This window comes from Oenanthe melanoleuca, chromosome 2 (assembly GCF_029582105.1).
Source record: "Oenanthe melanoleuca isolate GR-GAL-2019-014 chromosome 2, OMel1.0, whole genome shotgun sequence".
NCBI classification, from domain to species: Eukaryota; Metazoa; Chordata; class Aves; order Passeriformes; family Muscicapidae; genus Oenanthe; species Oenanthe melanoleuca.
In genome coordinates this window covers 59,799,623-59,815,647 of record NC_079335.1, presented here as the reverse complement: position 1 = coordinate 59,815,647, position 16,025 = coordinate 59,799,623, and the positions used below count along the sequence as shown (strand labels likewise).

General features: G+C 39.6%; 2 protein-coding genes across 6 annotated transcripts in view; one reads left to right on the top strand and one right to left on the bottom strand.

Moving 5' to 3' along the window:
- The window catches only part of TEX10 (testis expressed 10), a 54,655-nt gene extending 49,532 nt beyond the window's left edge, over positions 1-5,123 (top strand). For all 5 annotated transcript variants that reach the window (XM_056484821.1, XM_056484825.1, XM_056484822.1 and 2 more), the window contains 4 exons: positions 382-462; positions 2,909-3,090; positions 4,004-4,214; positions 4,887-5,123. In XM_056484821.1, coding sequence (XP_056340796.1) covers positions 382-462; positions 2,909-3,090; positions 4,004-4,214; positions 4,887-5,000 — 588 coding nt within the window. In that variant the 3' untranslated portion in view covers positions 5,001-5,123. The remainder of the gene's footprint in view (positions 1-381; positions 463-2,908; positions 3,091-4,003; positions 4,215-4,886) is intronic.
- An 89-nt stretch (positions 5,124-5,212) lies between these two features.
- INVS (inversin) overlaps positions 5,213-16,025 on the bottom strand; it is an 81,069-nt gene continuing 70,256 nt past the window's right edge. The window contains exons 13-17 of the mRNA XM_056484820.1: positions 15,667-15,968; positions 13,562-14,369; positions 9,271-9,503; positions 8,247-8,327; positions 5,213-6,241 (exon numbers count right to left, since the gene is read on the bottom strand). Coding sequence (XP_056340795.1) covers positions 6,126-6,241; positions 8,247-8,327; positions 9,271-9,503; positions 13,562-14,369; positions 15,667-15,968 — 1,540 coding nt within the window. The 3' untranslated portion in view covers positions 5,213-6,125. The remainder of the gene's footprint in view (positions 6,242-8,246; positions 8,328-9,270; positions 9,504-13,561; positions 14,370-15,666; positions 15,969-16,025) is intronic.

Genomic DNA, 16,025 nt, shown 5'->3' with positions numbered 1-16,025 from the left:
TGACCGCTCTGTTTCATACTTGATACAGTTATTTGGGAAGTTGTTTTCTGAAATTCTTCAGCTCCAAGGAAAGGGATTTGGAGGCTTGGTGTGGCAGTCTAGCTGGATAGAGTATTTTTGGCCTTCTGTCAGACAGACAGAATGCAGAGAGCCTTTCCCAAAAAACCTAATGGTATAGACCATCATCTCTTTAAGCACTGAACCATTTATGTTGACAATGTTACTCTTCTACACGGTGCAGAATCAGAACTTTGAGACAAAGCTGCTGCATGTCCCTGTAGGTTCTTTGGATTTAGATCTGTCAGCAAAGTATGACTGCACAGTGAGTCATTGCTGGTTGCCTTTGGAGTGCTTAAATATAACTTTGTTTTATTGAAACAGGTGATCTGTCACAGCTTGTCCACTATACCTTCACAAAGTCAGTGTTTTGACATTCTCCAGACTGGCATCTGTAAATATCTGGTAAGTGCCATTTTGTCTTCTACATTAAAACTGCTTTGTGATAAATTTGCTAAGTCTCATTAATCCTCAAATGCACTTACCTATGTATTTAATATATAATTTCAGCACTTGCAAAAGCTTTAAACGAGATGTGGGGGAGTTTAAAAAATACATAATAACTGTTGGTATGTAAACTTATGGGTAATTTTGCTCAGATTTCTGAATACTTCAGCCTGTCTTCAAGACAGTTTGTCCATAAATGAAACACTTTTTGCTTTGCTTTTCAAAAGAGCGACCAGCAGCTTTAGATGAGGTTTTTATAAGTATATAAGTATCTAAAGGTATATAAGTATCTAAAGTATGCCAAGAAGATGGAGCCAGATTTTTTTGTGGTGCTGAGCGATAGAACAAGAGGCAACAGGCAGAAACTTATGCTCAGGAAGTTCCACTTGACCATGAGGAACTTCTTTACTGTGTGGGTGACTGTGCCCTGGAACAGGTTGCCCACAGATGATGGGGAGTCTCCCTTACTGGAGATGCTCAAGAATTATCTGGACACAGTCCTGTGCTATGTGCTTTGGGATGACCCTGCCTGAGCAGGGAGGTTGGACCAGGTGACCCCCTGTGGTCCCTCTCAACCTGACCCATTCTGTGGGTTTTACAGCCTGTCTTCTAATCCCAAATATGCCTGAGCTGAGGATGGGGATGGCAAAGCCAGAGCTGGGTAACAGAATGGTCAGGGACAGAATCTGCAGTTCCCTGTGATACTGTCTGATGAGAGGGAGGACCACAGGTCTGCCCCTCCCCTCCTGTCTGTGATAACCAGTATCTGCCATTCCCTGTATGGAGCCATACTGAGAAGTAATTAGACCAAAGTTTCCATAGGGAGTAGTTTACCTATAATCCTAGTCTGGAATTTCAGGGGTGGATGTTGACTTAAATCAAATTTTTAAAAGGGTTATATGTTCTATTGCCCTGTCCCTTTGAGAGCAAACCATTAAGTGGGTTTTTATGCTTGGCAAGGCTGCTGAAAAAGGTCTCCAACTGGCTGCTGACACTTCTCAGGGAGCAAAGGCACCATGGAGGCAACATCCTGTATGGGAATTTATCTGAGCAGCCTCATCTACTGGACTTGTATAAATTGAAATGTCTCTGTTCCTGTCACCTTTCAGACTGGCTGACCAGCACCTTCCATCAGTAGCGTTGGCTCAATTGGTCTTCAGGATGGTTCTTTATATCCATCTACATCGCTGCCATTATTTCTTATTTATGGTTGATCAGGAAGAATGTTATTAATTTTAATTGTTTGGTGCCTCAGTGTCCTGTAGTATTCAGCAGGGTCATGGTGACAACTGCAGTCCCACCTTCTGTGAGGCAGGACCATCATCATCCTCCTGCCTCTGCACCTGACTGGCACAGGGTCAGCCTGGGACAGTGATCTGTGCTCATGGCCTTGAAATACACCCAGTGTCTTAGGCTGGAAGGATATAAAAGTTTCAAGTCATAGTTGTTCTGTATCTCTTACCTCTCACAAGTAATGATATGAATGAAATACATTTTACATTTCTGTAGCTTGTACTTTATTGATCCTTTTTCTGAACATTTCTAAAAGAAACAGCTGACCTTGTTAAGTGGACCAACTCCCTCTGTCAGCTAAAAACAAAGTACTTGCAGGTGAGCAAATTAGACTATTCTTGAACTCCTTAAATAGTTTTTTAAAGGTAAATGGTGCCACACTGCAGTGCATGATTTTTTTATGGCTTTACAAGACAAAAAATCTAGGGTACTTACTCCATAGTACTTCAAAATTTAAACTGCTTTCTAATTCACTGTCTACAAAAAACAAGATTTTTTTGTAAATTATTTATCATGCCTGTAAAATCCTTACTCAAGATGATGTTCTCTCTTTAACAGCAGCAGAGCATCACCCCACTTTTGGGTTCACCATATATTTCATCAGCTTTGATTTACCTCAATTCATAAAGTTCCTGTTGGGCTTCAAAGGAAACTCAGCCTGGTGACAATCCAGTAGAAGCTTTCCTTTCTGTAGCATAAATCAGAGTTCCTTCTACCTCAGTGACTGCTCACTGCCATTTCAAGACTCAGAAGGCCTTCCCAGTCCCATGATATATGCTTAAAAGGAAAGACCTGTTCTGCCCAGAAGATTGTTTGTGCCTGCACTGTCATTCAGAGCAAGGCTCAAAGCAGTGTTGTGTTTTTCAAATATGTTTGAGATGAGTATTTAGAAGGAATGGAATGAAGATGTCAATTTAACCTTCTGTTGGTATTGGTGGCAATTTATTGGGAAAGCAGGGATTTGAAAAAATGCAGTGGTCTCTGTAGAGTTTGAACAGAAACAAAGTAATACATGTCACCATAGGAAAGCTCTAGGTTTGCTTATATCCCAGCAAAAAATCTTTTGTATGAACTTGGATTGTTGGTTTTTTTTTGTCTGGTTTTAATACAGGTTGGATTGGTTGTAATACCCGATAGCACAGCTGGATCTGTTCTATGTGCCATAAATAAGCTCTTGGATCAAGCCTGCATCATAAGTGAAAACCTGCACAGGTTCTTGGCCTCTTGTTGTTACAGTCTTCTGTACTTTCTGCTAACTATAGACAGAGAGGATGCAGAACACTTACAGAAAAGGTAAAGCTGCTCTTCTTACCATCTCATCTTTGTCTTTGCAGCCACAAATATTTAGAGATGTGAAATGAAAGGATACCCCTGCCCCCCTTGAGGTTTTCTTTCCGGTCTCTCTTTTGCTTACTTCAAATCAGTACTTAGATTTAAGAAAAACCTGCAGAGTTAGAAGGAATTACTTAAAACAGTAACTGAAGAAGGATTAATCTCAAATTGTTCTACTTGGATGTCAAAACCATCCTTGGTTGGTAAAGTTGGATATTTTTACCTTAATCTTTAACCTTAGCTTCATTAGATACATTGAAAAGCACCATGCAAAGGATTTGGCTTTTTGAGTACGTACTCTTAACTGATCTGATGTTTCAGTTTTAAAACTTCTCAGGCATCATAACACAGACTACAAAGCCATTTGATTTAAAAAACCCAAAAGCTGCAGATAAATTCACGTGAAATGCAGAAATGTCTTTAAACAGGTCAAACTTTTCCATATACAGAAAAGTTGTTAAAAGTCCTCCTTCTCTTACTGTATTTAATGTCTTGCATATCACATATAGCTGAGTCCATTACTTCTTATGAATCTTAAACAAAGATTCAGAGGTACCTGAAAGGTGACTGAGACAAAAACCTCTTTGCAGCTGCATGAAGCAGAAATTGCACTGTATGAGAGATTAAGCAACATCTGTAGCTTCCAGAGCAGGGCCTTAATTTTCTTCCAGTGCTGTACAAAATTTTGGAATATTTTCAAGTTTGGCACTTTCTGTACAGACTTTCTGCTCTGCCGCTAATTAAGGTGAATGCAGTTGGTATCATTAAATCCATAGACGCAGGCTTATTTGTACCACCATACAGCCAGTTCACAGAAGCATCCTTGAAACGTGTGTCCTTAATCATGTCAATTTTGATTGTCTTTCCCTCTCAGGGATATGCTGTGGAGATCATGCATTTCTGCATTAGCACTCCTGCCACGGCTACTGAGGCTGATGCTGCAAAGCCTGCAAGTGAGCAGGATCTGTCGGGAAGAGCTGCCCGTTGTCGCTCAGTTGCTTCGCTTACTAATGCAGCATGGGCAGCTCAGGAGCCATATGATCACAAATGAATTTCTGGTGCAACAGATCATCAAGGACATCATGGTATGAAACTTCTTCTTGTTTCCCAGAGACCACATGTATGTCGTGTTTATTTTAAAAAATTACTGCAAATGTTCAAGAAGAGGCATTTTCAAACGGTGGTGAAAGCAGATTTAAGACATTATGGTGGAGTTCTCTAACCTGCAGGTTAGGGAGAGGGTTGTTTCCCTTTAGTGTTGAAAATGCCACAACCAGTTCTTGTGGTGTTCCACTGTGGGTGGGTTTTATTTGTTGTTGTTGGGTTTTTAAAGCTACCTACATAATCCTGAGAAGAGGGAATTCCTGGGACTGGGCTGGGGTGGTCTGTTGGTAGCAGTTCTTAGACTGGGTTGGGAAGCTTTCTTGAACTGGTAGCACCATGCTCATTTGCATTTTAATTGCCTATAAATTGCAAAATTGCAAAGTAAGTGAGCCACTCTAATTAAGAGTAAGGAAAGCACATCTGGTGTTAACTCACACACTTGGTAATGTAATGACTTAGTGAACCCAGTTGTAACACTTTATTATTTGGGCTTTAACAGACACACTGTGTTGAAATGTATTAAAGAGAGGAATAATGTCACTGTATGCAGGGGAACAGGGCTGTCTTGTACCTTTAACCTGATAACCTGTAGAAACAAAGCCTTTTGCAAGTGCTCTTGGGGAAATTGAGTTGTACTTTTTTCTCCTTTCTAGACACTGAAGAGCGGTGAAGTTCAGGAGCAGTGGCTCACAGACCTCCATTACTGTTTCAACATCTACCTTGCCTCTCATCCCCAGACACCTGGCCCTATAAACACAGTATATTGAAGAGGTCAAACTGCATTTATTGTAAAGCATTTACTTCTATTTAGTTTTGAATGGAAGATGTTGGAACAAAGCTTGTCAATTTTTTTGTAAGTGAAACAATAAAAATTTTACAGAGAACTGCAATACCTCTATTGCCTTTTTTTCAAGCAAGTAGATGTTACTGGAAGTGTTTTAGTAAAATGTGGTGACCACAGTGAGAAGTGTTAAAGTCCACTGCTTCATGCTGAAGAGCTTGAAGAAACAGACTTAAAATGATTCTGCTCATCTATTATTTTGAAGCATCACATTATTTTTAAAAACGCAGAATTGTGTAGTATCAAGCAGAAAAAAAAAATTAGAAAACAATAATGCTTTAGAGTAACAATTTTTATTTTTGCTGAGTTCATATTTTTAAATACTTTGTGCAAGGTAACTACTGTACACTGTGGCAGCTCCAAAGCTATTAAAAGAAGTATTTGTTTTTCTAGAGTAGGGCCCATCTTTTCTTGCTTCTTTATTTAATGCACATAGAAAAAGAGTTATTAAAAAATAGGTGATAATTTCAAAGTGATAGTTTCCAAAGGTTGTGAAAGGAATTTCTTTAGTGTTTTTTGTCAACATGTCTACATTTCCTTCCAAGTCCATACTTAGCTAAGGAACTATTGTTTCTTTAGTAGAGAAGTGGAGCATGAAGGCTGTTCTTCCATTCCTGCTTGGATTTTGAGAGAAATTTAATGAACTTGAGGTAAAATTGAACATTGGTCTCTTGGACCTGTAATATCTTTAGTACGGTTTCCCTCTTCCTTGAAATTCTGTTTGATGAACATATTCAAAATTCCTACATTTTGCAATGGAAAGCTTTGATTGCCCCTACAGTGGGGCAATAAATACTGGGTTTAGTGCTTCATTTTCTGTCTTCAAATGCAATTCAGATTTCATCCTGTGTTGGTAAAGAAATTAACAGTTGCATTTAAAAAACAGTTTGTACACAAAATGAGTCCAGCTCCTTAGAAATCTGCTTGGCATGTAATGCTGTGATAGTACAAAACTGAAAAATGTTCAAGTTTAATACATCATAGATGGCTTATATATTATGAAAGATAACAGTTGTACTGGAATGGATTTTAAATTCCAAACACTGTTTTGCTAATGCTTGAGTCTTGTATTTTTTTGTTTTGCAGCAGTGATTGGTCTCATGTTGTATGAAAATTGCCTTGATTTTTCCATGTTCTCCAGCAAATTAACACACTGTAGATTGCTCACTGTAAAAGAACAAAATAGCTTTGATGAGTAACTCTAATGGGTGAAAAGCAGCTTCATCTACACTGTGTTCTAGATTTCATAAGCAGTGAATCTCCTGGGAGCAGAACATGCCTTTTTCCTGGTAGCTTTGTGTGGAACACTGATGCTGCTGCTGCATGTGGGATTTCAGCAGCCTCTCATGGGTAATAGCAATGTTCACCCCCATAAATGAATGTAGGGCTCCAGACTATACTCTTGGCTGAATTTGCTGAAGAGCAGAAAGAGATTGCGTTGAGCAATCTTTAGCAACATGAGGTAGGCAGTGGGCTCTTTCTAGGAAGTCAGGAAAAGTCCAGGACCTAAAGTGAGTGTTCTGAATTGCTCATGCAATGTTTTTTATTTCCTGTAATGTGTGACAAATAATATGTGTGTTTTCCTTTCCCAGGTTTGTAAAGATTAGCTGCAAACATTTCAATGCTTTATCCCATTCTAGTCAGGGTCATCCCAAGTGCAAATCCCAATGTTTCATTGAGGGTGTGAACTCAGCACATCTTCAGGACGTTTTTCTAATGCCAAGAGTTGCAAAACCTGCTACTTTGCTGAACACACTTTAATGTCCACAGTGAAACAAAGAACCAGGCTGTCTGGTTCTGCTGCAGAGCACCTCTCTTAAAGTGCCACTTGCTGAATTGAAGAAAGGAATCTACTTTATTTAAAAAAGCCAAATAAGAAAAAGAACTAATTTCAAGTTCTGAAATATTTTAATGGTAACAATCTTAAAGGGGCTATTTGCCAGAATATTGCAAAGTACTTACCCCATGCCTGTATATCCCATCCCTTTTCTACCTGCCTTACTGAACATTTCCTTTGAACACCCTCTGTGTATCCCCCCTTCCAGAGTGTTTGACCGAGTTGGGTGGCAATCCCCATTACAGATTTGTCACCACGCGCTTCTTCCACGAGCTCTATGAACATTAAAACTCGGGCTGCCAGTCAGCCTTCACCTTCCCAGCTGTACCTTCTGCAGGGAAGAATGAAACTGAGCAGTCCATTCTGACCTACTCCAGGCACCTACGTCAGAAACGGAGTATCTGGCATTAGCTACTGACAGCTCTGAACTTTTCCAACAAACGTAATGTTGTCATGCACAAAGGCAGGCAGATGAAAAACATGTTATTGTCTTTTAAGTAAGGGCTAAAGTTCCCTGAGCTCCTATTAGGTGAATAAAAGTAGGTAGTGTTCTAAAGGAACTGGGCAGAGTTCCTATCACTAACCTATTCGTCACCAAGTTATGAAAGCAAAGGCCACTCCAGCCTCAAGAGAAAGGCTTTTTATTTCAGAAGACAGGGAGATCTGTTGTCCTGAAAGTTAAACAAAAAGAGCTAAAAGCTCTTTTAAAATTTAGATTCATATCTGCATGAAGAGGTGGCAATCAAACACCTGTCTGATCATGCCTCTTAATTAAAACAGTTCTCAGACAGTGGAAGAAAAAGGCCTCTGTCTCTTCATGAGGCAGAAATTCACCTACAATTCTAACAAACTCAATGGTAGGTCCTTCTGACTTCAGAGTTGTGTTAAACTACTTGGAAAATGTATTTTACTTCACTTTGCAAATCACCTGAGCTCCTGACTCCTGGAAGCAGTTGCTGTGTTCCCATCTAGCTGTGGTCTGACCGAGGTGTAGCACAACCAGGAACACCAAATGCCCAGTGAGGCACTAAAACTTCATGTGGTGAAGCACCAACATTAGCACAGCTCCAAACCCCAAGCTGTAATGCACTTTGAAAAGTCTGACAAAGGGCATTTAGTAAAGAAGTTTTTCATCTAAATGACTCAAGGATAGAAGTGCAGTGCTCAGTTAAGCCCAAAAGGAGTGAAAGGAGGAGTGTGCAATCACAACCATTTGGCAGTAATTACGTATTTTGATAAGAGAACCCAGTCCTTAGCAGATTGCTTTCTTACCTAAAAAGAAACCAATCTCACATATATAAACAACAAAGTTTTCTTAAAATAGATGTGTCCTACCTGAGACCAGCTGCATATCAGAAAGTTTCAGCTTAGAAGGAGATCTTGTTGACTGACACACTTTGCCTTCCTGAGAACGTCCTACAACAAACAGTGTAAACAGCTCTGTGTTTATCACGTAAACGTGGTTGTGTATAGCTACAAACTATTTCAGTAAGCTACAGCATTATTTTATCCTAAAAATTTATTTCATTTTTTATGGGGAAACTCATGAGACATTCCATATGACACAAAATTGTGACAACCAGAACTGAAATTTAACTAATAATAAAATACATCTTGCAGTTGCTATTAAAAAATAAGGAAAATAAATTTATTAGCTTTATTATTTTATCCTTTTTGGTTCTCAAAGCTACAGAGCCATGATAGAAGTGATTTACTACCTGTTAAAGTACATATAGTTAGCATATCCTTACTCAGTGATCCACACTGTAAAGGAACTCAAGGTCTAGAAGCAGTACTTCACCTATTCTTGAAGATGCATTCCTTTGCACGTGCACATTCAGGCACAGTGCAAAGCAGTGTAAAATTATAAAAGACAATTTTGCTCTTGTCATAAAGACCAGTTATCTTCATACAGAAAGTTATCAACATTGAACATATTCTTCAAATGAAAATATTTTTAAAACAGTAACGAAAACAAAAAGTTTAAACCAATGCTTTAAAAAAACCAAACCATGATCCAGGTAGCCAGCTATCCCCAGCTTAACTGCTCTGTTCTCTTTCCACATTGATATATGTGAGCAGCTCTGGCAACAGAATTATTTGATTGCTCAAGATCTGTGCTGAAACAATGCTGTGTGGGGATTCACACAGCTTTAGTAACAGCCATTTTAAATCACTGAGTTGTTTGGTATTTTAATCTGAAAGAGATATACAATTGCCTAGAACACCTGAGGTTCAGACTAATTTTTAGAAATAGCTGAGATTTTTAATAATAAGGCAAGAAGTGTATAGGTGAATACTCTGTTATAAAAATTAAAAGCATAGTTATAAAAATAAATTACAGTGAAAAGAAAATTACCATATATCTGCTTTAGGATGGAGTGCTTGCTGGTTTTTATGGCTGAGCTGGTTTTGTTTACGGATTTCAGATTTTTACACGAAGGAACTGATTTCAGAGGGCTATGGTTCAGCTGCTTCTTCCAAGCAACCTGAATGAAGAAGGCAGCTGCCTCTTGTCTCCATTTGTCTTCATCTTCCTTGCACTGCCGCTTAGCACTAAGGAGCTGAAACAACTCCTGTCTTAGCTGGTAACTAGAGAGCAGAAAAGAGAAGAGCACTTGTTTTAGGTGACCTGTTTTAACTTCCGTGCTTTCCACGCATCAGTTCACACGGTGGATTACATGAGTAACTGGGAAAACAGAACTCCCACTGATGTGCTAAGTCACTTGGATGAGAAATGTTTGTTCAGAAGAAAAAGAAGGAGTTGGGTTCAATTTTGGATGCATCCATTGTTTCACACAGTTAGTAAAGATCTGACATTATAGGTATCAAAAGTTACAGTGCTTCAACATCAGTTTATCAGCTGCTTTATATACAGAAAATCATCAGAAGGCAAAACTATAAATATTTATGGTAATAGTATAATCAACACTGCTTCCTCATTTTCACTATATTCACAGCTTAATAACACCAGACTTTCTTGTCTGCCTTAGCACTTCATGTCCTCAGTCAATCAGTGCAAGAGACACACCAAATCTGTCTCCTGTGGGTTCAACTGCACATTTCCTCCGCAGAAAACTGAGCTGCTCTCCATCCCTCCTCTGAAGATGCTCTCCTCTCCCCTCACCTTGTTTTCAGCAATCTGTGTTTTTTCCCTTCCCTTCAAAGGCTGCCTGTCTCTGACCCAGCCTTGCCTCAGCTGCTTTGATCTTACACACAGTCACAGCCCTCTGCAGCAGCAGATTATCTGTCCCTCACACTCCGGTGGCAAATGGCACCGGCAGCAAGGAGCTGTTTGGGGTTTTTTCCGCTTGGATCGGATGTAAGTATTCAATGGGATATTGGCGTTTCACACTCACAAGTCAATTAACTGGCTTAGCAATTAACTCTGAATCCTCCCAGTACAAACCTGTCACAAATGAGCATTGAATAACACTTGTAAAATATTAATTATAAGTGTTTGGTAACAGGCCAAAACACATTGATCATCATCCCCTCTGGCATTCAAAAAGGCTTCTGCTGGATGCCCTGGTAAAGCAAAGGAGGAAGGAGTGAGAAAGAGATGATTTTTTTTTCTGTTGCTCCCTCTGCAACAAGTTCTAAATTAAAACAAAAGACAACAAGCCAAATACAAATTGTTTAAATATATGTTCTAAGCCAATGAACTACATAATTCAAACAAAGCAGCAGCTATATACAAAAAATGAGTACATAAAAGCACAATAGAATGCCAAAGGGGGATGATATGCTCCGTTACAGTCTAAATAATTTTAAACTTCCAATAAGCTTAGTAAATTACCTCTGTGAAATTTGCTGGGTGAGACAAATGTATTTAATCTTAATTTAGTGAAGCTTCAGAATTCAGGCACGTACTGTTATGCAGCTCATTAAAGTACGTAACAAATGCAGGCAGCAACTGCATCTTGTCAGGGCCTGCAAGTTGTGAAGCATGGTATGAATTCAGAACAGGAGTATTACTGAGACATAGGAAAAAAATTATCCAGTTTTCTTAAATAACATGTCACTTTTAAATTTTTAATGGGATAAAAGAGGAAAAGAAAGTGAAAAGGGAGCACAGTTGCAGTGACTTGCTAACATAACTTGAGCTAAGGATGGGTTAAGTGAATACTTCACTGCAGAAAAAAACAATTGGGGAACTGTTTCATACTGGAGCAGAAAAGAATACTAAGCTGCTCTCTTGGAATTCAGTAATTACTGCCAGATGCCTTTGCTGATACAGTGAAATGACCCATTCACAGTCACTCCACCTTTGCACCCAGCTGTGATTTCATGTTTGCAGAGAACTTCTGGTAGTTTTTAGCAACAAGAAAACAACTGTGAGGTTCTGCCACTAACATGTAGGCAGTTATCTGTAGAGCAAGTGCAGATTGTTTCAATTCAGCTGTCTCTTAACAGATCATTCTGATCCTAGTGAGAAAAAAGGAGAATGGGACCAAGTTTGATACAATATCAATCTGACTGCGGTGCCTTAAAATATACCTGATGCTTAGTCAACAGAACTACTGCACATAAAAGAAAAGTGGAACATCCACGTGCAGAACAACAAAGCTGGCAAGTGGTATTCTCAGTGATTGTTATAGAAGTTTAATCTTGAAAACAACTGCTGGCCAAAGTGTGCACACAGCAATAATATATTAAAAATATACAGCTTGACTCCAGGGGGAGAACAACAGTGACAGCAACCAACTTATTCCAGCTCCTGTCATCTCCCTGTGGGCCCTGGAGTGTGGTAAGGCCCCGGTGCCCCCCAGGAGAGAGAACAGACACAGAATCTGTAAGCCTCAATGAGCAGGATAAGCAATTAACCTTTGAAAAGCCACACACCTTAGAATACACTTTTGAGGAGTACATTTATAAAGTTTGCAGATTTGGGAATAGAAACATCCTCCTGAGAATGGCAAGTTTAATACTCTTAAGTAGACCAGTACCACTCTGCTGTTGTGTTTGCCTGCAATAAGCAAATCAGGACTATAAAATTTGCAGAGACAAATGCATTTAGCTCTAATTTAGAGAAATTCCAGAACTCAAGCATGTACTCCTACATGTTTCTAATGCAGAATTACACAATAACATGGTATCATTTTACTGCTGTCTATAAGTACATGCTATTTACCAGATGCAAATTTAGAACAAAAACAAACACAGGACTGAGGAAGAACTGCCAAACTAATGTCTCCTGCAGCCCTGCAGAATTTGTGATCTTTGTTAGTGTTCTATGATTTCTTGCAAACAGAACAAATATATTTATTTCTCACTATCAAGTATTTAAATAACAAATATAACTTAAACAATATTTAATTTCCACAATTTCCAAAATGCAAGCTGTTAGTAAGTGCATGCACTTCTTGGAGAGAATGCATGCCATCCCTGTTTCAGCAGGTGGACAGTTTAGAAAGGCCTATCCAAAATCTGTAGTGTAAATGGAATGCAGATTTCTGTGCAGGTAAGTCAGCTCAATGCATGGTTTTGGATCCCAGTTGTGGGGAAATTTGCACAAGCACTTACTACACTTCATTCTGCTTTGTCTTAAAGCCATGGCACATGCCTGTCCCTCTGTAAGGATTTTAAACTGGTGTTGAGTGAAAGCAGCAGAGCCAGCAGCAGCAGCATCACGTGCAGATACACTCTCCTCACCTAGCTCTGTCTTCCTTTAGCTTTTGGTATCTAAGAGATTTGAACACATAAAACAAGACCTTGGGATCTACATCAGAAAAGAAGGCCAAGGAGCAAGCAGCAGAGAGAGCAGAAGTGGTGGAACCCTGGGAGAAAAAGTGGCTGCTTTGCTTCACAGCTCAGAGGAATATGGCATGGAATCAGAAACACGAAGTGGTTTGGGTTTGAAGGGATTTTTAAAGATCATCTCATCCACCCTCCCTGCCATGGCCAGGCACATCTTAAACTCAGAGTTCTTCAGAGAAACTGTCAAACTAGTGAGAGATCTCTAAAGAATACTAGTAAACATAAGCAATTTATAGTTTTCTGCATCCAGTAAAATCAAAGAAAGCCTAAATACAAACAAGAAATAAGAATAATTTGCATATTATATACTTCCCTTACATCCTCTTCCTGCCCATTATGATAAAAAATTAAATATTAAGGAGCATGTACTTTTAGAATGACTGCATTTCTGAGGCTGAAACTCACACATTCAGGAAAGCAGGATAATGCTGTGGAAAGCATTCTGTATATTCTGTACAGCAATTGTTCATGCTTATTCAAGGTATTCAAGCTACCTTCAAGTTTTGGCAATGAACACTCAAAGATCCCAAACATTCTGTGGTTTGGTTGCCTGGTTAAATGTGAGAGCACAACTCCAAGTATGCCACTGAACTCCAGGTTTAGGCAAATCCTGATTTGCACTCTTTAAAGAAAGATCAGAGCTTGAAATAGAAGTTTAATGATTTCTCTGATTATTAAAAGTCATCACTTATCTTGCACTTTTTATGACCTTACTAATGCAATTCTACGCAAGTGGAACCCACTTCCCCTTGTGTGGAGGAAGATTATTAACTGCCTCATTTAGCACTGGCAACACTGTAAGCAAAATAAAGCACTTTGCCAACAAGCCTGGTTTCATTTACATCTATTTGTATCTCACTCTTCTCTAGCCACTGAAAGAGTAATCTTACCTTCTCCACGTCCTCTGTATGACTGTGGCAGCGTAGTTCTTCTTCCGAAAAAGCTCTTTTCTTTTTCTTTCTTTTTCTATGATCTGCATTCGAATCTCTAAAGGGATTAGTTCAATATTTGTACTTTGCCATGGAACAGAACATAATTGATCATCTGCATTCCTGGATCTAACTATGCCTGTTTTTTCCAAGTTCAAACTGCCATCAGAAGCAGAACATGCTGTTGGGTTTCTTGGCACAGTCCTGGTAGGTTCTGCCTCAGCAGACAATAATGAAGAGGCCTTTTTTGCTATTTCATTGTTTCCCACTTTGACAGTTTGTTCTACAGCATGCAGGCTGTCATTTCTGGTGCTTACAAATACTGTTTTGGCACTTCCTGGTCTACTAGAACCAGCTGGTGAACATCTCTTATCATTTACCTCTTTATTTCTGGGTTTCTGCTGGTGCCTTTTGCCTTTGGAAGCAGCTTCACCCAGCTTTGAGTTCCGCGCCGTTCCAGCGGCACAGCCGACATCGCAGAAGAACACAGCCCTTCCTTCCCCGTGGTCCCTCTTGCCAGAGGGGGGCTGACTTGGATCCCTCAGCTTCTCCCCAGCATTGGCAGTCCTACAGGTAGAAGCAGAAAGCTTCTTGCTCCTCCGAGCACAGGCACCTGTTGTGTCGGCAGCGTGCTCCTTGAGCTTTGCTCCACCCAGTTCTGCAGCAGCTGCAACCTCGTATTTCACCTCAACTTTTGTTCCCTCGTTTGCTTTGCCACAATGGAAATGGACACAACTTGACTTGCTTTTGATGTGTTTCCTCAATGAATCTTTAGACAGAGAAATGGAAGGCAAATTCAGTCTTTGACTCAGCAAAACATAGTTTATGTCTCAGATTTTTTTGCTCAGTTACCTTTGGGGCACACTAGGATTCATTTAAATGAACAAAAAAATGCAAGCAGGAACAAGAGGACATGATTGCCTGTCACAGTAGTCCCAAACACCTTCATTTGCTTAATGTTTTACAAATGGTTTTCTTTCTAACATTACATTTGAGTTAGATGCCTCTGCTCTATCCATGCTGTATCCTGGCACAGGATAAGCCACTGACCCAGGAAACCCAAAGCAAGTGGTTTCTTAGTACTTCCCTTGACATCCTGAATGGAATTATGAGGTCCTTTCTATTTCTCCCTTGCTGCTGTGATCACTGCTTCTAAACACTTTGGTGAGGGTGACTCAGAAGTCATACTGGAGTGCAAACCTGAAAATTCCCCATCTTCCATCCACCTTCCATTCTGCTTGGAAATTAATAGGAGAATGAAAAAAGAGACCAGAGAGGATGAAATGTAACAGACAGGATGTTACAGGGTAGGTAGGAAGGGAAAAAGAAATATACTGTCATTCCAGAAAATCTTCTGGATCATCTAAAGCCTGGTGAAACCATGCTATATTTGTAATGCCTTTACAGCATACCCTTTTGACTGGATAACCAGATCAGAAAACATACAACAATCAAATCACAATTTTTCATAGCCCAAAAGGTCTGAGTTTATATTTAATTCCAATAAAATGACCAATGAAGTCCATTAAAATTTTGGTCACAAGAGGATTGATTAAAACACCTAATGAGAACTGACTGTACAACTTCATGGTTTGATCCTTGCTGTATCAACTTTCCTGGCATCACTTCAGTATTAAAAAGAGAATGCATACCTAAAAAAGGCATAGCATTCTTTCAAACACCAACTGTTCGGATTGAGTGAGAGGACAAATCTGTTTAAAAAACAGAGTCACCATTTCTCCATTTACATTTTTCATATACACCACAGATATGCGACATATCTTTAATCTTATTTTCTCCAAAGAGTGCAACTAATAGAACAATTTTCCACAGCCTGTCTTCACATATGCTAGGTATTTTTATAGACACTACAGGACACTCTACTGGTGTTTTTCACTACTTCACCCAGAGTAAAAGAATCTGTATCTAACTCTACCCTGCTGCACATATTGCTCAAGTGATGAAAGAATATGAAATCACAGAAAGACAAAATGGGTTCTATATATAAACTACCCCCAAGAAGTGGACAAAGCAGATAAACAGCACAATTAAAAAAGATCACAAACCTCGCCTGATCTCATGGCCTTCACTCTGAGGCTCTGCTGACAGGCAGCTCTCCTTTGGGGTCCCTTTGTCATGACCAGCTTTAGGTGAACCTCTGCTGTTTCTCCCTGGCTGGATCTGTGAAGCATTGAGGGACAGAAGCCTCTTGCTCTGTGTGTCAGCTGCTTTGTTGGGTATCTGGGGGACACTGGTGGCCTTCTCCCAATTTGCAGGATTCTGTTGTACTCTAAACTTGTTTTGTTCCACACTCTGCATCCCTTTCTGCAGCTTGGCTTCTTTCCTCTTACTTTCCTCTTCACGTTTCCTGCAATTACAGTCCATACCATAAGAATTTTGAAGATTAAATCTTGGAAGCATATAT